A 22,408-nucleotide genomic window follows, 5' to 3' on the forward strand; every position below is an offset into this window, starting at 1 on the left:
TCATTCATGTAAGTTTAGAAACCATTCGCACGAGAACAACAGTCTACGATATAGTATTTTAGCGAATTTCATCAGCTTGATCATTTCCAGTGTCTTATTTGGTAAAAACAAAACTAGAAAGTGTTAGATAAGGTGGAGGTGCTGGGAAACAATTTGTAAAAGGATAACGTTAACTTCTAACAAATTTAAAATGCTGGTCCTTGAAAGTAAAAACTCTGTTTAGGAACTTTGTTTATTATTTCTGAAGAATCACACACTTTAAAAACAATAATGTTGTACGTAAAATGGCATAATAAGTCAGGGCAAAACAACAATATTGCATATGAAGTAAAGGGCCTGCTGATGAAGTTGAATGTTTCTGAACGATCCCACCAAAAACAAAAATCTTCCGAGGCTTAAGACCCCTGCGTAGTATGAGACTGATTTGATCCTTGGCTCTTAACCAAAGAGGTGCCCACTAAACTCATGTTTCCGAATCAAGTTGCAAAAAACATCTGGAATGACATAAAACTCTGCATTTAAAAATATGGAATTGAAGAATATATCACCCAATAGTCAATTGCATAACCGTAAGTGATGGGGAACGTGCGCTCTTCTAGAACGTTTAATGAAGGAAGGATTTTGTTTCCGAAACGCATACCACTAAGAGCAACAAATAAATTTTAAAGGTGTTTATTGATGGAACCGATTTGAGTTTGTTTCCAAACTCATACCACCAAAAGCAACATGAAAAATATGAAAGTGCAAAAAACGCCATATACATATGATCTTGACCAAAGCCAGGACAAGTGTATCATTATTATTAACCACTACGAGATTTATCTGCAAACCTGTGGGCAAAGATTGGTTTTGACAAACAGTATTGGCTATTTCCCATCAATATTTATAATTTTATACATTTGTAATAGAGAAAAGTTTATGCAACTATTGTCTCATCAACAATTCCCTGCACTTTCCAAATATATTTTAATTTTCCATTTATAGATATGTTTATGAAAAAAGGTAAACTAAATGTTTAATATTTCAGAAATTAAATGCACTTACTGGGTATGATTTAGTCTTTGTCCAAGTCAAACTCACCTGGAATTTACCTAGATTAACCATTAAACCAGATATAAATTTCTTCCAATCTCTCCATGCATTGCCTGCATTCTTGGAATTATTTTACGTTTCACTGTTATTTTTATATTTTTAGGGTTTGTTAGGTGCCATTATTCAACATAGCATTTGGTCCCTGCGCCTAAGAAGGGTAATGATTCACCATAGCATTGCCCTTCTGTGTTCTCACTTCTCACCCTAGCATAACCATAAAAATCGGACCATCAGAAAACAAAGGTAAAGCTTGTGCCCAAAGAAACCTTTTCAATTATCAAAATCGTTGCAATTTATCCCTTTATTTAAAATACATATTCCTCACAACTCTTCTTTCTTGTCACTGACATCATCACGCAATAGCTCATCAAGAGAGAACTCATCTTCCTCTAGAATCTCTCCATCTTTCCCATCCCAGGATTCAATCCTTTCAAGGACAGGAATGGATTCAAGAGGGAGGTTGCCTTTTCCTCCCCGCCCTGCGTCCTTCACAAATTCCCTGGTGAAATTCCAGCATGCAAACAATTAATTCTTCTCATATCTAGATAGCAGAAGTTTGATGCTTTTTAACTGAGACATGTAAAATATAACACTCAAGAGGCTAGCTTGACTTACACAATATGTTCAAGTTCAAATGCACTACGAAGTGGAGCATAGACACCTTTCTTGACATTCAAAGCTACGAGGGCAGGGTATCCATATCCACCAACACCAACTGCTTTTTCAAGAGCAGGCTGCTTCCCTGCTGCTGCCCAAACATAGCTGTAAATTTGCAAAACAAATGTCAACCATAAGAAAGAAGAAAATAAACTAACTGTTAGCAATTGCTATGCAAAAAGTTCAGTAAGTTCTTTTCAATTTAATTTCTCTGAGATTCTTTATAGTTTCTATTTCTCCCTTGCTTCTACAAAGGAGAAATATAGTATGGCTTGAGAAACAGTAAACACTAATACATGCACTACAGACATGCCTGTAGGAGTTTCTCTTGAATTTTTCTGCAACGGATAGAAGAAGTTCTAGGTACTTATTCCTTCCTTCTGCCATTGTGTCTAAAATGTCAGGCAGAAAACTGATAAAACAGATGGCCGATGCTGCACACTTTGTTTCCATCACATCCTGATGAAATAATAGGAAAATACAACTATGGTTAATTACCTAACCATATTGAGCTGTTTATAAAATGGACAAAAACAAATATACTCCCACATACTGGTCCTGTAAGTTCAACCACTTCTGGAGGAGGAACATTTGTCTCAAGCTGGTCAAGAGCAAAAGATTCGATGGCAGATGCAGTTCTAGCACCTTCATATGGCACTGGACTCTCCTTGTCAGTTGCAAAAACCAAGATTGTAGGGAATCCTTGGACGTTGAACCTGCTCATCAGACTCTACAAAAGCAAATGGAAAAACAGTAAATTAAAGAAAACATCACAAATGTCAAATGAGGTTAATTAGCATCAACTTATATCTCAACAAGCTTGGCCCCTTTTCATTGGAAAATTCAAGCTTTTCATTGACTAATAGCGCAGAAACTATTCACTTATATTTAAGATGTTCTGCTTAACAGAAGTTCAATTAGAAGGAGAAACATGATGCATAGCTATAATTTATGTTTAGTGTCATTTTCAGTTTTCTCTGAAAATGTACTAATGAGATAGGGTTCGCTAGAAAATTATTTTAACTCTAATCCTAGGATATCTTAGAATAAGTTGCTCTGATATATAGGGGACGTACTAATTATCATTAAGAAAATAAATAGCCAAGAACATTAACATATAGAGACTATATTGGTTATCATCAAGAAAAACAGATATCCAAGAACATGCCCAGAAATTGATAAAACACTGTCAGAATGAGCTAATCATCAGGTCCTGTCCATCAAATGACATTGTGCTACAGAATGGGCAACACAAGATCGCCAAAAACTTCCAACTTGGCAAAAACTCCACCAAACTGAGCAGCTTATAAAATACTTTATCCTCTAAACAGAACATAAATTCAGGTGAAATACAATTTAACTTTAAATGACAAGTGATGGAATTGCACAATAGAATAAGTAATGCCGGCAGTGTGAATGAAAAGAAGCAACCAAACTCAAGTTGTTATGAACTGGACATTATGTATGCAATAAGAATTCCAAGTTGAAAAGAATGGAGCGAATCTTTTTCATTGCCTCTTCACACTCTTACAAATGCTCACCATGCCATCACCAGACAAAATACTAGTGCAGTCATCAAATCATTTTGTCCAACATTAACATTCCACGGGACAAAGGAACAACCAAATCCATTGCTATCAACTCTATTCAAAGAAAGAAAGCATCTGAGGCACTGAAGTAATAAAAGACTGATGTTCAGACAAATGAGGACAACCTGGATGATGCTCCAGCTCTTCACACACTGTTATTGTTATTCAGGCAAATGTGCTTTCTAGTGTGATTGCTCAAAGGAGTTGATTTTAGTCTTATGGTTGTGCTAGAAGAGCTTGTATTGATCTTGCGTTGATGCTTGTATAAGCAGAATGTAAACTATTAGTAATAATTAAAACTCGTGACATTTTTCTGCACCTGATTGCCTTTGTATACATTAGATTCCCCCCAACTATATTCATTTCCGACTAACTTGTGACATTAAACTCAATTTCTCATCCAAGTTTAATGCAGCATTTTATTCTGGCTCGAGTTCATCAATTGGATTCACTTTATCACGTTGACATTATATTAAATTTGAACCTAGTTTATGTTCCTTTCGCATGCAGATCCCCTCTCATGGGTGTTTACTCATATTTTTCCAAATTTTCATTCCAACACCTTAACAACCCCAAGGAAATTCTTAAAACATGTTTAACTTTGATGTGGCATTAGTGGGTGTGCGTGCGTGTGTGTGCATGTGGGTGGGTGTGCGTGTGTGTGTGTGTGTGTGCGTGCAGATGTGTGTGTGTGAGTGTGCGTACATGTGTGTGCATGTGTGCGTGTGTGTGTGTGCGTGTGCATGCGTGGATGTCTGTGTGCGTGTGCGTGTGCATGTATGCATGGGTAGGCATGCGCATGCGCGCATATGTGTCTCGTGTGTGTGTGTGTGTGTGTGTGTTCATCCCTCACTTGACTTAAATCTGGATTTAATCCTGATTCATTCCAGGCTCTAGTATTAACCCAGGTTACTTTTGAGGGCTCTGCCAATGAAAACATTCTGATTTCAAAGCCAATGGATTTATGGACAAGGACTCCATTCTGGCTTTCTCGTCACCTCACATCCAGAAGCCACCAGAGAAAATGGCATTTACGGGTAACATAGGAGGACACATAGCCCAACAAGTTCAAGGAGGTGATGTGAGATGGCAACACATGACAATTAGGGCCTACTGGCAATACAAGGTACAAAAACATATAAGGAAGGTGGACCTGATTCAAACCCAATTATATCACCAGTACCAATTACATGCAGATGAAGCAAAAGACAGATTACTGATGGCTGGATTAAAAGCATAGGTCACCAAAGACCAACATTCATTTAGTTTTCAAGCAGGCTGCAGTGTTAGTTGATCCCCAATTGTAAACTCAATACCTATACTAACAAACCTATCAGATACATATGTCAAACAATTAACTTTCCTTCAAACAATAAAGTATTCAGATCTGTTATTGCAAATAAAAGGTAGATACTATGAAGCATTAGTATCAGAAACATGTGACAATTTCTTCAAATTACACGGGCTCAATGTCCACTAGACAGACAAGGAAAGATATTATATTTGCATGGTCCTACTTCAGGCAAGCAAATGGTCCACGGGGTAAATGACAATCGCATGTTGCTAGAATCATTTTTGTGGATGTAAAAATGATTCTAGCAACATGCAATTGTCGTGGATGTAAAAATGATTCTAGCAACATGCAATTGTCATTTTTACCCTGTGGACCATTTGCTTCATTTTCAATTACACAAAAGATCAATTCCCATCGTCTTGTTTCTGTTTTAAGTTAATCAAGAATCATTCCTGATGGTGCCATCAATGAAAAAGTTAAGAAACCAAGTATGCAAAATACTGTTCATGCTTAATTACCTACTAATCATGACTACTTAGAAATTCACAGTCAATTAAGTGATGACACTCACGAATAGTGTGAAAAGCGCTCATACCTTTTCAGAATCACAGTTCACATGACCAAAATTCACCTTGCCTTTCAAGCTGTTTGCAGCTTTCTTCCATTCTGGGGCAAGTTTTTTGCAGTGTCCACACCTAAGATAATGTTGGGATGCAAATAACAGTTAACAGTATTTCATTAGAGATTATAATAGAGGGCAAAAGTTGCAATGAAGATCTCAAAAACTAAAAAGATCATAAAATTACAGAATAGCACAAATCTAAAATCTCAAAGCCAAAAGTGATTTATCAGCCATGATAATGAAATGTGATGTTTACAAACACTATTCGGAAAAAACAAAGATTGTCCAATGATTATGTTATTGCTTATCCATGAGAACCACGGCACACATTCTTTTTGATAAAACCTTAGCATTAGCATGAAATAAATTGGACTCGACTATTCAATGGGAGGCAAATTTTCACAATTTGTATCTATACTGTGGACACCAAGACAAAGTTCAATTCTATATGGCTTCCTATGCAAACACTAAACGTACAATACCACTATAAATAAGCATTAACTAAACAGAATGCTCAAATTTCATTAGAAGAAGCAGCTCACCAAGGGGCATAAAACTCAATAAGCCACAGATCTTTGCTTTTCAGGACAAGATCATCAAAGTTGCTAGAGGTCAGTTCTACGGATGCACTTAATGAACTCGAATCACTTTTTTTGCTTGATCCAGTATTCCCATTCAGACGATCTTTAACTACAGCCTTTAACTGCATATCAAAAAAACAATAAAATGTTCAATGTTTGGAAAAACACATGCTCCTCCAATTCATAAATAATATACCTGAAAATGTAATGGGGAAGAATGAAAAATACATAATAACGAGTTAAACATTAGGCCATAGAATTATAAAATTCCATAAAAGAAATACTGCCAAATCACGGTTAACACAAAAACAGATAACCAAACTCCTTGAAGCTAGAAAACCGAGATAACGCATGTAAGTATATGTGTACTATGTTTGCACTGCAGCAAATAAGGTTTCCCCCTAAGTTGCTGAAACAGGAATGGGAACGGGTTTGGGTAAATGGGTGCAATATGCTAGTACAGCAAAAAAAATTGTAGGGATTTGGGTTTTGGGTATGTTCATACAAATACACACACACATGTATATGTGTATGTATATATGTATGTGTGTGTGTATATATATATGTATATGTGTGTGTGTGTGTGTGTGTGTATGCATGTATCTATTTATGCAGCTTAAAAATAGAATAAGTTTAGAATGTCATATTCATATACATATTTGAAATGTATCTTTCTAATTTAAATTCAGGTTTCTGTATCAAGAAGATCAAGCCAGAATCTCATGATAGATAAGTTCAGAGTTTGTTAATCAGCAGTCTAGGTCTTAAAAATATCTAAAAGATCAAACTAGAACACTAAACATTTCAGCATTTAAAAACACAGATCCCAGATGTGAGCCCACAGGAGATTCGTTTCAGAATAAGATTTCGGTGTGTTTGATAACTGGAAATGCCTAGAAAAGTCTCACAATTCAGCAGCTTACGTTTACCCAAAGTAGCATATCAAAAAAACAATAAAATGTTCAGTCTTTGAAACAACACATGTTCCTCCAGTTCATAAATAAATAAAATATCAGAAAATGTAATGGGGAAGGATGAAAAATACATAATATATTAATAACAAATAAAACATTAGGTCATAGAATTATAACAAACCATGGTTAACACAAAAAGAGCTTAGCAAAACCCCTTGAAGCTAGACAAGCAAGATAACACGCATAAGCATATTTGTATTATGTTCCCACTGCAGAAAATACTGTTTCCCCAAAGTAGCAGTTTGTCCAAAAAAAATATCAAATTGCCATAGGTAGGTGAAACGAAATCAAATAAGTTCTAAATAATTGCAATCTACTAGGAAGCCTAAAATTTAAGGGAAAATATTTAAATTTATGGTAAGCATCAAGCATTATAACAAGGACTAATATGAGAAAACACGCTATAAAGGAAATACAAACAAACCATAGATATATCACAGTAATTACATCAAATTTGAATGACAAAGAGATGATCAAATCCTCAAAAGGTGCAACATAATAGATACATATTTGTAAATATACTTGAACGAAGTTGCCAAAGCAGCAGTATAAGTTTTCCCCAAAGTAAAATACATAGCTACCTACTAAGAATTAAACCAGATATTCTCCATGAGATAAATGCAAGCCGTTTCACATACCTGCTGAATTGCAAACTCCGCAATTGGCTTAACATCCCTTGCTCCTTGGTAATCTACAGGAGATTTGCCAGGAGCGAATACCTTGATGGTTGGAAAACCTTTGATTCCATATTCCTGCTCAAGTCCAAAAAGAGTAGACTTCTGATTAGATTTCAATTGCAAATCCATTTAACATTATGTGTATTTACAAAGCTATATGTTTGCCTCAAGGTCGACCACATGAAGTTTGTTGGTCCCATTTGGCATTACACAATTAATAGGCTGAACTCTCAATTCAGTGCTCTATATATCTCTATGCTATTTAAATGCCTACAAATTTTTAAAAACCGCAGGCTTCTCTTTTTTATTGCGGTTTACTTTTTTCAAAACCAATTTTTTCCCAACTAAATCCCCACTTCTTGACAAATTGTACTTTTGGTGTGCAAATATTTCACTAAAAGACTTTGTGGCTATGGACCTATGGTATATAGCAGGCCCCTCAAGGCTGACCAATGCCTGGAATATTGATTTTTGTCCTTCCTATGACTTGGACATACTATTTGGATACTAATAAATTCAATTTAAATTTCTCTTTCAATACTTCTCTAGAAATTCAAAAAAATAATCTTGAAAAGTTAACAATTAATCATTTTTCAGGGAGATTAGGAGATCAAGACAGGTACAGGAGATGGGTAGTGAAACAGAGATGCCATTTTAAGGCATGGGATGCATAAAAAATAAAATATTGAAATCTGTAAATGAGATTAGGGCACATGGACTGTTCAATTGGGGTTACACAGTGATGTACAGGCTGCTTGGGCATGCTTTCTATTTATTTATTTTTGTTAATTTTTATAGAAGACTCTATTCATGTGATGAGACTGCATGATAGATGCAAGGACTGAGAGCAACGCCTTCTACTGGAGGGAGATGTATGTGTAACCATCTACAGTAGAAGAATAAGATGCATCTCAAGTCCCTGGACTGAGAGCAACGCCTTCTACTGGAGGGAGATGTATGTGTAACCATCTACAGTAGAAGAATAAGATGCATCTCAAGTCCCTAGGCTCTAGATAAATACCTGCCAGTTTCCATGAATTTTTCCTAGTTCACATTTGAATCCAGATAATCAATACAGTTATAATTTGTAAGATTAGTGTTGCAATAGCTGACATTCAAATCTGGATCCTAACAGCAATCTAAGTTCAGTTTGAAAACAACATTTATGCATCCGGAATTTTGGTATTAAATAAAAATCTGATCTAAAATTTTCCAATTACAATATTTCTGTATTTTAGTTGACAGTAGTTTCATTATAACTGTGATTTCTGGGTTTCCCAGCATAATTCAAAGCATGGATTTCCAGGACCAATTCAGATAGGTTGATGGTAGACACCAGTATCATGGAGAGGACATCTTAAACAGCATTTGAAAGATACAATCAAAAATTCCTTTGATGGAAACTGAAATCAGGTCAAAACCTGGTTGGACAGAAGGAAAACAACAAAAGATCCAAGAAGAGATTAAAGTACCGAATGAAAATGAGCATTTAACTCATGTTAAGGACCATAAAACAAACTCAGAGATAGGGCAATATAGAGAAGAATGATGTCTTATTAGTATTATCTTTGTATTTTGTCTGTTATGCAAAACCAGCATATGCCAGGGAGGCACATTCAAGACTTTTAAACCCATTCCTAGAATCGAATACATTTTGGAAGCACAAGGGCAATAAAAAATGTCTACATCTCATCCCAAAGGAAAAAAAATCATAGCTATTGCAAAAAAAACAAAAAAAGCTGGGGTGTCCCCTCAATTTGGGAGACATTTTTTAGAACAATCTCCCATTTAGGGACAACATCGGGATGCCCTAGCATCTCCAGGCTCCCTTGACAGTCGTGGATGCAGATTATAATTGATTCAACATTTGTGTGCAGGACATTAGGAAAATTGGTTGAGTCTGCCTACAAGCATGTCAATTATGAACCCCTTGTAGTGTAAATTAAGGCGCTCAAGAAAATGTATGATACAGAGGAAAATTCGTTATGCAGAGCTCAATGAATCATATTTACTAAACTAAATGGCTACAAATGTTCAAGAAAGATACTTGAGATTTTTTGACACAAAAAAAGCCAGTCAGCGACAACAAGAGGAGCCTCCGAAATTAACATGTCCACATGTGATTTGCCTCCAATTGTAATTCGCAATGCCGAATTGTAACTTCTCAGTTTCAAGGTTTACTTCATCAATTTAATTTTTGGTTTGATTAAAAGAATTGTTAACCCGGCATATTATATACCTTTTAAATTTTCATATGGTTTGTTTAAATTATTTAACATATTTGCATTTATTTTTTGAATGATTTTTCATACAGATGCAATAGTCCTCCCGAAATTTAACTACTGTCCTCCTGAACTTTAATTGTTGTTCGCCTGCTATCCCCAAATCCTGAAGAAAAAGTAATGACCCTGGATGCCTTGGTCCTAATTATTTGAAAAAAAAATGGCAAATGAAACTCTAGGAAAGTATTCTGAAAAATTCAATAGATTCAAGGGCTTGTTTTAGTGCCTCAATGTGATGCTATTTATGTACGATGGACAATCAGGAAGTGTGGACATCAAGGAAAATGCAGCCGCAACAGTACTCTTGCTTTCCATCCAACACTCACATCAAGTATTATCAAGACTGCCAGTGAATTTTGTAAGGTCAAATACTAAATGCCTAAGAATGTGACCGTTCCCGAATCCAAACAGCCAACAACCACCTCGTCCCTATCAACATCACAGATTACACAACCCAAAGCATAGCAGAAATGTAGCCATTTTCCAAGAGAACAAAAAGGTAGAATGGCCAATTGCATTGAGAGAGAAGAAATTAACACAAGTCAACAATGAATCTTTTTAATATGATTAGAACTTCAATATAAAAACTTATAAAGATAGGTTCAATATATGGGATTTGATAAGGAAGGACCTCAAGTATAGCATCCCATTTTTCTAAGAAAATGTCATCCTGTCAAATTCTCCATAACCATATGCGATGCACAGATTTGAAGCATAAAATTTTGGTGCCATAATGATTGAACGAGAAGCTTCACTATGATGAAGCCTAAGAGATGAACGGGTTTTACTAACATTAACATTAAGTTCACTTGACTGGCCTCCCTCTCCATCTAGGGCAGCTAACCACAGCTTGATTAGTATGCAGTAGACCCACTAACAAATCGATCTCACCAGATCTAGCAGGTGTAACAGTAGAAGCTACAAAGTCAACTTTGACAAATTACCTACCAATGTATTGCATTCCCAATATTGAAGAACCATTTGTAAACACAAAATGGTTTTCGTTAAGTTAAGGACACCTTCCCCCTGTGTAGGCACTTGTCATTGCCCCAGGGTATTATAGGAACCTTCATTCGGGCAAGATCCAAGGTTCTGAAAATCAAAATTGGCAAGCAGATTCTCAAACCTGTCTTTCTATACATTTGCATGCTGTATCAAATTCCATATGCCTCTTCTATATTACTTGGTTGGATCCCCACTTCAATCACATCAAGCTTATCATAAGGGCATATCCCTCAAACTCATCTTTCTTGGTTTTTCCCCTGCCCTTCTCTCACCACCTTCTCCTTCCTCAGGATTTCAGAATTCAATCTTTTAAACATAACTAAAGAATCAGAGTTTTACCTTTTCCGTGCACAAGGGCATATCCCTCAAACTCATCTTTCTTGGTTTTTCCCCTGCCCTTCTCTCACCACCTTCTCCATCCTCAGGATTTCAGAATTCAATCTTTTAAACATAACTAAAGAATCAGAGTTTTACCTTTTCCATGCACGGATCCCATAACCCATCTTCATGAGTTTTTGTATTCAAGTTCTAAAGCTTAAATTGTAATAATTTACTTTCAGAACGAAATCTTTGATCAGCTATGTGCAATGATTCATAATCTCGTAGCAATCTGATTTGTGGACAAAAATCCTGATTTTCAAAAGCTTAAATTTCATTTTTTCTCAAGTTTCCACTGTCAGGATTCTCAGAATATTAGCAATCTCGAGATTCTCTTCTAAAGCGATTGAGATCGCCTCATTAGCAGTTCCATTTTTGTACCAGAGATTGTCTCATGGAAGAGAAAGGATTCAACTTGAGATTGGATGACAATTTGTAATGCTTCTGAGAAGGATTTTACTTTATTCTTATCCATCAATGATGCTTGCAAATATATTAAAAAGTACTTAACAGACATAAAGGAGGCGCCACTTTTACCCTAAACAGTATAAGTGGGTTCAAAAGAACGACCGTGGTTGAATGGAAAAGTTTAAACTAGGGAAAGTAGGGTTTTCCAAAACAAAACAAAAATGACTTATCCTACCTAATTCACTATCAAGGATCGGACCATGCCTCACAAAAAAACCACCTTGAAATATAGTTTGAAAGAACTAAAAACGAGTTTACAATACTATATTGCTGTGTTCGAATAAAGGACACATAAAAATATCCATAAAATAAATGTTGCAGGCGTGCCAATAATAAATTTTATTGTAGAAATAAAACGATGAATACAAAAGAGGGCATGCCTGCGCAAGAGACTGATGGGCATCGGCATCAAGAGCGGCAACTGTAACAAATCCCTTCAAAACACTGGCTGTCTTTTCCCAGATGGGAGCCAGCGCCTTGCAGTGACCACACCAGGGCGCATAAAACTCTACCAACACAAGTTTTTCTGAACTCAATACCTGCAGTCAAACAACAGCAAGATCATGAAAAATGCGAACTATCTAGCTTGAAGACACGCCCAGTCTATGATCTTAGGTTACCTTGGACTTAAAATTGGAGGGAGATAACTGAAGCACATTGGATGAGGGCCCATACAGAGCTTCCGCCACGCACACATATGCCACCAACAGAGTCACCCAAATCCATCTCAACTCCATTCTGCTCCGCGACAACAATTTGTAGTCTTGTTACTTCGATTATTCAGGTTCTGCGCTAATATACGTCTCTTTCTTGCACTCTCCACAACTCTCAGACACCTGCAAATTCAATTTACCCCGAACCACAACGATCAAATCATTTACCCCAAAACTATTACGTGTTCGACCCAATGTTCTACTGACACGTGTACTCACCGCCACGTTCCATTCTTTATTTCCTAACCAGAGATTGAGGAGTTATGAGGACATTGATAAAAAGAGATTGCGAAAGATAATTAGAAATTAATAAATATTATATGTAGAAATTGCAGTTTAATGTCAAAATGAAACAAAACAAGTGGAACTTAAAAAGATAGCGACGTGGAAATTAAAGAAATTCAATATGTAATGGTAAATACGGAGATAAAAGAAAATAGTTGAGACAATAAATAGAAGCGGTCAAGTTATAAATTTAGGAAATAAAGGGGTCATCAAACATATGTTGACTTCATAGAAAAGTATGTAAGAAGACATATAAATGATAAGGTTACAAGTATCATTATTAAAAGGTCAAAGGGCTATGGAAAATATAAAAGAATTAAAAATACTAATAATAGTAAAAGATTTATTTTGTAGGATATGAGTAATACAAATTCATATAATTTGAAAAACACTTGTATGCAAGAATCTCTTACATAGAAGAAAAGAGAAAGAAAAGGCAAAGGTTTGATTCGAAGAATATGCAAATTATATTATTAGATTGAAAAGATGAGAGATAGTTACAAAAGATCAATTCTTACAGAAGGATGTCAAAAAAATTAAAAGGGAAACCCTAAGAGGTAAAATGGTATTTAATAATTACTAATTGATCATTGAATGGAAATGCAAGTGTATAAAGGGAAATCTTAAGAAGAGAGTAAAAGTAATTTAATAAATTATATTATATTAACCTTTTACTCTAACACCCCCCCTCCCTTAAGATGAGCAACAATGCACCTACAAATAATGTAAGAAAAAACAAGGAAACTACAATGGTGAAAGCAAACTTGAGTCTCAACAAAAAGGCCTGATGAGGTACCCAATCACAACCAAATCTCTATGAAATGGAAAAATAGGGGAAAACCCTACTCCAAAAAGAGATAGCAAAGAAAAAAGTACAAATGATATGTCTCAAGAGACTCTCTCAAGACCATAGGTATAATAAAACCCCCACGATAAAGGCTTGAGACTTATAGCCCCCCTCAAATGGCAGAACTCATGTGTCAATTAACATACCAATGTGGCTCCAATTTGAAAGAAACAAAAGCAGTGGACAAGGAGGGTGAAACCCCTGAATGTAAGGTGAAGCTGGAAGTTCTAGTTGATGCTCAAAGGAGAATGCATGAGAATCTTGAAATGGAATCTCCAATGGAGGTGGGATAACAGGTGTGTTGAATCTGTCATTTAAGAGGAGATGTGTGTCCTCTGATATATCCTCAACAATTGCATTAGGTGGCTCGATGACCTTAGCTACAATGGTAGGCAAGGTTGAAGAGTAATCATGTGCAATAAATGGAATTTGAATAGGAGGTGGAGGTGTAAAAGTCACAACATTAGTGTCAGGAACAACATATAAGTTCAAGCGACCTAACTTCACCTCAGTAGTCTCTCATGAAGAAGGAGAGTGATTCTCTGATAGTGGAGATGTTGGACCAAAATGAGAGAAAGAGTACGGGCAAGAAGATTGATCAACAGTCCATGTGGCAACAATATTGCATGTCTCACTATCTCTGATGTGCATTGAATCTTGTCCAAACTCAACTGTCTTCCCTGTCCCATTGTGTGTAATCTGATAAATAGAGAGAGGGTTAGAGAACAAAGATGGAACACAAAGTACATCATGAAATGTGCCATCATCAATGTCAATAGAACCTTTCCCACATACAGTCATAAATTGTTGTTCTCCATCAAAATGTGTGGAGTAGGAGAAGACTCAAAAGAAGAGAACAAATCCTGAGAAGATGACATATTGTGTGAAGCACCTGAATTCAGTAACCATCTAAAAGAACGTGGAGTAGTAGTTGCACATAGTGCAAGACCCTTTCTTATATCTTTACCATATGACTAAAATGATGATAATGAAGAAGATCTATGTGAAGTAGAAGGAATATCAATGTTTCTCTTCTGAAGGAGAGCTATCAAATCTAAAACCTATTTGGCATAGCCATCTAACTTCTTCTCATGTAAATGTGACTCATTATGATTAGGCTTATTACAATAAGCACGCTTCAATCTTTTTGGCTTTGGTTTATCTCCCTTAGGAGGAGGTGAGCCCCATTTGATGTGAGGTGTCATGCCCAAAATATTAGGGGCAAAAACGCACAATTTTTTTTTTTTTTTAAACTAAGATACAAAAGAAATTAAGGTTGACAGAGATCGACACAAAGACTTAAATAACAATGACCATAAAGGTGACCTAATTAACTAGGCCCTCCCAACAAATTGATAACTTGAACATTATTACAATTCTAATGATTTACTTCAGGCTTAATTCCATTAATTAGCTTCTAGCGATTTCATTCGAATTATGTTTTAAAGCTTAATCCAAATTTAAGCATAGCCTTAAAATTTTCTCCAACATACTATAACCATCCAAATAATTAATTAATTGTTTACCACTATAATTGATGACAAGAATGAATTCAGTAAATCTATATTTTAATCTAACTTTTTTTTAACTATCATAAATTAGATCCTTATTAAAATCGATCTATACGCACACAATAGTATAACATGAATTAATAAAACATTAAGGTTGTCCAATTGAGATATTCTAATTTCATATTTAAAAAACTTTTTAAATTAAAAACAATAGCTTAGTATTTTAACATCCACACACCACTTAATAATTAACGCTAATCCTAATTTAAATAGGACATACATCTAAAACTAACTAAACATAATAATTTAGTTAGAACAATCCTTGACTAATTAATTACTACTAAAATAAATTAACTTATATTTAAATTTTAAGCTAACATAACAAGTACTACACTAAGGATATAACAACTAAATTAATTCAAATAAAATTAAAACTATTCTAACTAAACTTCAAATTTAAAACAACTTAAACTAACTAAAATCTATTAATCTAAACTACACAACTAACCTAATTACTAACTAACTTACTAACATAATACAAATGACCCAACTAACAAACCTACACCCCCCTCCTACCCTAGTCCTAGGACCTACTTTTCCCCCCTACACCACCCCCCCCCATGCCAAGTGGGCAACTTAGACCCCACTTCCCAAGAGTCTGCGCGCTGCCCAAGGGCCTGTGCATGCAGACCTGTCCCTTCCATCTGCCCACGCATTGGATCACGCGTGAGGAAGAGTGAGGCGTTGGGGGGTGGGTGAAAAGTGCAGAGGGGTTTTAAGTTTTTTTGTTAATAACTTCACCACCTCCACAAGCCAAGACATGACCCCACGTCATCGCAAGGTTAAGATGATGAGTGGGGAGAAAGCATAAAAAAAAGTTTTGTCACAAATGAAATGTTTAAATATTCTCATGCCCTCCCTCAAGGTGATTCAACCCCTATACTTGCTGACAGGTGGTTGGAAGTTTTTTTTTTTTTTTTAAATTTACTATATGATTCGACTTGTATCATGCCTCAAATCTCTAAGACCTATTGAATTAAATGCCCAAAAGTTTTATAGTTGGGATGTTGAATTTAAAAGCATTAACATATATATATTTAGATGTTTTATATTCAATCTTATTTAAGTCATATTATTTAATGAATTAGCAATGATTTTTGATTTGTAATTCAAAGGAGAATATCTCATGGAATATTCTCTGTGACATGGGGAAATTTAAGGCTTCTCCATACATTTTCCAGAGAGGGTTTTTTGACCTGGAGATGCACAATTTTGAAAACCAATTTTTTTGCCAAGTGCTGACATGTTTTCTTGCTAAAGTTCCTTGGTACGCAAAATGAATTTAAACATTTCTAGAGGTAATATGGAGTTCCTATGAACAAGCACACTAATACAAAAGGATGCAAAGGATTATAATTCTCTTTTCTACTATAGCTCATGTTAATTCAATCATCTAAAGACGAGGATGTATGTTTTATATAGTCATCATATAACATGGTATGTGTTCTCTCTTATTTATTTAAATTCAAGGAAATTCAAAACCTCTTAATCAAATTGATCTTGTTCTTTATGAAACTTAACAAGGAATTATGATCCTATATTCAGAATTCAAAAAGGTGATGAATAATTCTTATCAAATTTAATTGTATTACTAATGAAGCTTAACAATGAATGTGCTAGCTTGGTGATCACAATGTAGGATTATTATTACATGTTAATATTCAAAACATCGAATTGAAAACTTCAACACCTCAATTGTCTTTCATTATCATAATTGAAACTTAGAATTTCCCAATTCAATACATTATCTATCATTCTAATTTCTCACATACATATGCCAAAATTTGGAACCACATGAGAGCATTGCAAGGAGAATTTCATAATCTTTTCTTTTCTCTATTATTCATCCTGGTTCAAGGCTCCATCGGGAAAGAACCAGTAAGAAAACTCAATGTCTTTGCCACTACATCAAATTCAATTACAACTTACATAAAATTACAATTCAATGAGTTTTCTTCAAGGCTTTCACAAGAGAACTTTTATCAAATGTCTTCATTGCATCAAGGGAAACATGGAAAAGACAAGAACCAACATGGAGGTAAACAACACAAGGAGATAAGCAATTTAAGCATGCATTCCCAACTCGGTTGCACAATAGGTCCAACAATGAACCAATATAGGGGAAAGGTGGATTTTTTCAATAGGAGAAGTCAATCACCATACCATCACATAGCCCTTTCGGGGCTAAAACTTCAAGAACTTCCATTCTTTTACAAGGCCCTTTCGAGGCTATATCCATAAGGGTTTTCATTCTTTTCCACATTCAATAATTCTTAATAACAACAAGGTATGAGATGACAAGTAGGGGCCCATACACCCTACCCTTTTTCCCTCCTCTCACCATGAGAGGAGACTCTACACTATTGAGGTCCAACTAAGGCCCTTTCCCCAAACATGGCCACTTCTTCCCTATCCAAGGGTGAGTGTTGCCAAAACCATCCCCATGAAAACCTCTCAAAAACAACCAAAACATCAAGAAGCATATGAATAACATCAAAAGAAAACAAGGTAAAATCCCTCCCAAATCCACCCCAAACACACAAGCAAGAAATGCATAACTACACAATGTCTCAAACATGATTCAAGCAAGATTCAAAACATGAACACACATAAAGAACCATTCAAGGAGTGAAGAACTCCTACCTTCATAGAAGAGTTATGGCAATGGTGGTTTCAGAAGAGCTTCCCTTTCTTCCTTCAATCTTCAAACTTCCTCCAAAACTAGAGGATTGGGTGACAAAAACCAAAACTATGCCCAAAATGCCTCTAAGTATGGTCCTTAACTCAACTAGACTTCAAGTAACTCAAGATGGAGGTTTGGTTTCACTAACTCAAGTAAAGAACAATCCATTTTCGAAATCAACCTAAAATAGGGTTTTTGAGTGACCCTAAAAGTCAACCAAGGAGGCTAAAGGGTTGGAAAGTACTCCCCACCCATACCCTTACCCATAGGGTACTTAAATTTAATGCTTCTAGGCCTTTAACGACTTATTAGGGACAATTAAAAGTTAGGAGAATTGTAAGACCAAATTTACAACCTTTAAAGAATTACAATACAAGGTTAGCACAAAATCAATAAGTAATTTAGCTCCGCCTCTCCATTGAGTTGTCACGGCTAATTTTCCTGCACACTCATTGCACACATCAGTAGGTCCAAAAACCACATGCATAATGTGAATTACATATTAGAGGAATTATATAAATTAAAGCATCCATTTCTTAATAAATAGTTGTTTATCTAATTCCACTCATATTTCTAACCCTTCGACTTGCATAACCAAAAGTGTTAATGTTGCATACATTTTCTTCATCATTATACATATTTATAAACATTAAATGAGAAAATCAGATAACTGAAGTAAAGCATCACACATCGTAAAATTGCATAAAAATGTTTAGTGTATCCAATAATGTTCTGACATAACAAGGCATGAGTATCAAAATAATAATGTATCATTGGTGCTAGGATGGGTTGGGGCAATGCCTCACATGAGGTCTAAAATCAATCTAAGACACTATAGGATGTGGCTTATGTTTCTTGTCCTTCGTCCCAGAAGATGGTTGAGCTACCAATGCATAAGTCTATGAGCCTATGAGAGAATCCAACTAAGAGAGCTTAGCTTGCTCTTGAGTCAAACAATCACAAAAAACCTCAAAAGATGGCATAATAAAACTAGTACCCAAAGCATCCTTGGTGGAATAGAAGGTAGAAGCAAAATTCTAAAAGTTTCCATGAAGCTTAGAAAGAATCAAGTAAATGCACTCAGTGTCAATCTTGGTTTTCCCACAACCCTAGAGTAAAGATCTATGTTGTTTGAACTTAATCAACAAGTCCTCAATGGAAGGAAAATAATATGGTACAAGAGAGGTCAGCTCTACCTGAATCTGAAGTGCCCTCAACTCATTCACCATACCAAACAAACCATCAAGCTTGGTCCACATAGCTAGAGAGGTATTGCACCCATCAAGATGAAATTGTAGACTATCAAATACATGTAAAGAAATAAACCCCATTGCCTCATCCATCTTGTTTTGCTGTGGCATAACCTCAAAAATCCTCTATAAAATTGGTTGTAATGCATCTAAACAAGACCACAACCCTTTTGATTAGAGAAGTCATGTCATCAAGGACTTCCATGTGTGATAGTTATGAAGGGTCAAAAGTTCTAGAAAAGAAGAGGTCTTGGCCATTGTTTTAGAAGGTGTTGGATTATTTTTTGAAAAATTTATGGTTTACTGGTGTAAATAATAGAAACAATAATACAAAACACCCCCCACAATGCAAAAAATTGAACCCTAGCTGCTAGAAGGAATGTGTACGAGAGAAGAGAGAATAAAAAATTAGTTTGAGAATCACATGTATCTTTGAGAAATATTAATGAAAATAATACAGAATCTGGATAGGGCTCAAGAAGATCTTTTAGGCACTTCTTTCGGATTGAAAAATAAAGCTAAAATGAGCAAGTTACAACCCCGAAAGATAGAAAACATCATCTAACTTTAAGTGAAATCACATATGCTAAACTAGAAAAAAATCCAAAAAATACCTTCACCATCATCTTTCTAGCGCTTCTCTTGGATCCAAAAAAAACCTCTGTATGCTCAAATTAGATCGAAAAGACTGTTAGGGCCTTTGAATTTGCAAAAAATTGCAAAAAAAAAAAAGTGCCCGAAAAATTACCTAGGGGCTAAAATTTAAGCCCCCCAACCTTTCCATATGACCACATGCTAGTGGAGAGAGGTGAGCAGTTCTTCAGTGGAGGAACGGTGGCGCTATCAAGCAGAGCAAAGCATTTAGGCAAAGCATTCAAGTAGAGCGCGGTGGAGCAATGGCTCGGGTGGAGCGGCGGTGCAGAGTTGAGCGGTGGTGTTGGGAAGCAGTGCAATGGTGACTCTCTAGTAGCATGTTGTTTAAAAAATGCATCACATTTTAAAACAACATTTTTAAATTAAAAAAAATTGTCTCGATTTGCATGCAAGAGGTCATATGACCCTGGTATGCAAAAAAAATTTCCTCCCCAGTCAATGTTATCCAAAATTGATAAATTTAATACGAAAATAGGGGTTTTGATGTCTTCTGAATCCAATTGCGAGGTCTGTTTGGCCTCAAAGTGTTCTAAATTTCAAATACCTCCCTATTTTCACAAAAATACCCAAAAAAAAAGCCAGATATGTTATGTCAAACCCGCATTCTTCTTTTTCTCCAAATAAGAACAAGCTACAACAAGTCAGGCTCTAATACCATGTAGGATTTGAGAAATACAAATCTACAAAACCAGAGGAACACCTACATGCAAGTACCTACCACAGAGAAGAGAAGACAAAGAAGAGGCAAGGGTTTAGCTCTAAGAATATGCACATTATATTAACAGACTAAAAAAGATGAGAGATATTTACAAAAGATCAATCATTATAGAAGGAGGTCGAAAGACCTAAAAGGGAAACCTTAAGAGGTAAAATGGTATTTAATAATTACTAATTAATTATTAAATGGAAATGCAAGTGCTTAAAGGGAAATCTTAAGAAGAGAGTAAGGTAATTCAATAAATTAAATTAAATTAACCTTTTACTCGAATATATTTAACTATTTTCTAGAATGGTATAAACTAAACCAACAAGCATTAAGGATTGGAAAATGGATAAAAGATAATAATGTCAAACTTGTAAGTGCTACTTTGAAGAACACAAAAACATAATTCTAAGTAACAAGAGGTTCCTTAAAGGCACACACATATGTGTTGATGGGGATCTTACCATAATTTAACAAGAAGGTAACCAACAAAGAATGGGCCAAAGTTTATGTATGTCAATGACAAAGCCAATATAGGTAATATTTTACCAAGCTCAATTTTATTTAGATTAGAAGCCTAATATCCTTAAATCAGTAAAATTGGCAAAAACTTAGATTTACGAGTAGCATTCACATCAAAACCATAATAAGAAGGTCATCTAACTAAAAATCTTATTGGAATTAACTATTAACCTAACTAGAATGAGAGACAAAGGAATTATGCATAGATGGTTCTTATGAAAGTGGTTAAGAAGTATCATGTAACCTAAGAAATGGATATTAAGATAGTTACAATTTTCAAGTTAACTGAAGTTGTATGCCCCTTTTAAAATGTAAAAGTGTAAAGGATGAAAGTCCCAAGCAAGACTAGAGGTTTTCTTCTCCATTCTTTCCTATCAATGCCTATTTGAATGGAGATACTTGAGATACTAGTAATTTCTTATTTTATTTATATAATTCAAAGGCTTCAGTCATTTACCGATTAAAAAAAATTAAAAATTGGCAAAAGTAAAGATAGCAAGGGATGATGGAAAATGGGCTTGGTTACAGAATGGCAATGCTCAAATCAACGACAAGATGACAAATAAGTAGGAACTTGGTGCCCTCCTAGGAGCACTTAACCATTATTAGTTAGAATTGTAGAGGCTACCCATGGAAAAGAGGACCTGGGTTAGGCACTTAGCTAAAACTAAAGACATTATCTTTCTTATAGAGACACATGATCACAATGGTATAAAGTTCCTAAGTTTAAGGGATACAAAATAGCCTCAAACTAGAACAAAAGAATTGATAGTGACAACGAATGTGAAGGAATTATTGTCTTAATTAAAAAAAGCAAGGGATGATGGAAAATAGGATTGGTTACAAAATGGAAATGCTCAAATCAATGTCAAGATGACAATTAAGAAGTAGGTACTTGGTGCCCTCCTAGGAGCATTTAACCATTGTTAGTTGGAATTGTAGAGGCTACCCATGGAAAAGAGGACCTGGGTTAGGCATATAGCTAAAAATAAAGAAATTATCTTTCTTATAGAGACACATGATCACAATGGTATAAAGTTCCTATGTTTAAGGGATACAAAATAGCCTCAAGATGGAATACAATAACTGATAGTGACAAAGGATGAGGAGGAATTATTGTCTTAACTAAAGAAAATTGGGGCAGATTTATAAGGATGGAGAAAGAAGACTCAAATAAGTAGTACACATCAGCTAAAAATAATAGAAAACCAATTTCTAATAAAGGTGGCAAAATGTTACTTTATTTTGAAAGGGTCAAAAATGTTGGTCTTAGAATGGTCTTGACATTCGAGTGTCAACACACTTAGCCAATTCCACCATATATATCGAGTACACTATGTATGCTGAGTGCGTTATAGTAGTTTTCGAGTCATAATCTTAACAAGTGTCGAGTGACTTCAGGTGCTAAGCAAGTAATAGATGTCGAGCAGTATACAGGTGTCGCATCATAGTTCATGCCGAGCAAGATAGAGCGCAGTATGTGCTGAGTGATTCAAGAATATTCATGTGCTAAGCAACACAGAGTGTAATAGGTGTTGAGCAATCCAGAAATGTAACATGT

At 35.4% G+C, this 22,408-nt stretch overlaps 1 protein-coding gene across 1 annotated transcript; it reads right to left on the reverse strand.

Moving 5' to 3' along the window:
• Window positions 1–952: 952 nt before the first annotated feature.
• Window positions 953–12,470, reverse strand: LOC149538714 (protein disulfide isomerase-like 2-3). Its single transcript, XM_089800048.1, has 9 exons — window positions 12,240–12,470; window positions 12,000–12,158; window positions 7,448–7,561; window positions 5,797–5,957; window positions 5,228–5,327; window positions 2,303–2,479; window positions 2,063–2,208; window positions 1,708–1,854; window positions 953–1,591 (listed from the first exon to the last, which is right to left on the reverse strand). The coding sequence occupies exons 1-9, from the start codon at window positions 12,354–12,356 to the stop codon at window positions 1,414–1,416; spliced, it is 1,299 nt and encodes a 432-aa protein (XP_089656174.1). The 5' UTR covers window positions 12,357–12,470; the 3' UTR covers window positions 953–1,413.
• Between the last annotated feature and the right edge of the window lie 9,938 nt (window positions 12,471–22,408).

Source organism: Cupressus sempervirens, chromosome 9 (genome assembly GCF_028749045.1).
Source record: "Cupressus sempervirens isolate cs-2001-9-10 chromosome 9, ASM2874904v1, whole genome shotgun sequence".
Classification (NCBI taxonomy): domain Eukaryota; kingdom Viridiplantae; phylum Streptophyta; class Pinopsida; order Cupressales; family Cupressaceae; genus Cupressus; species Cupressus sempervirens.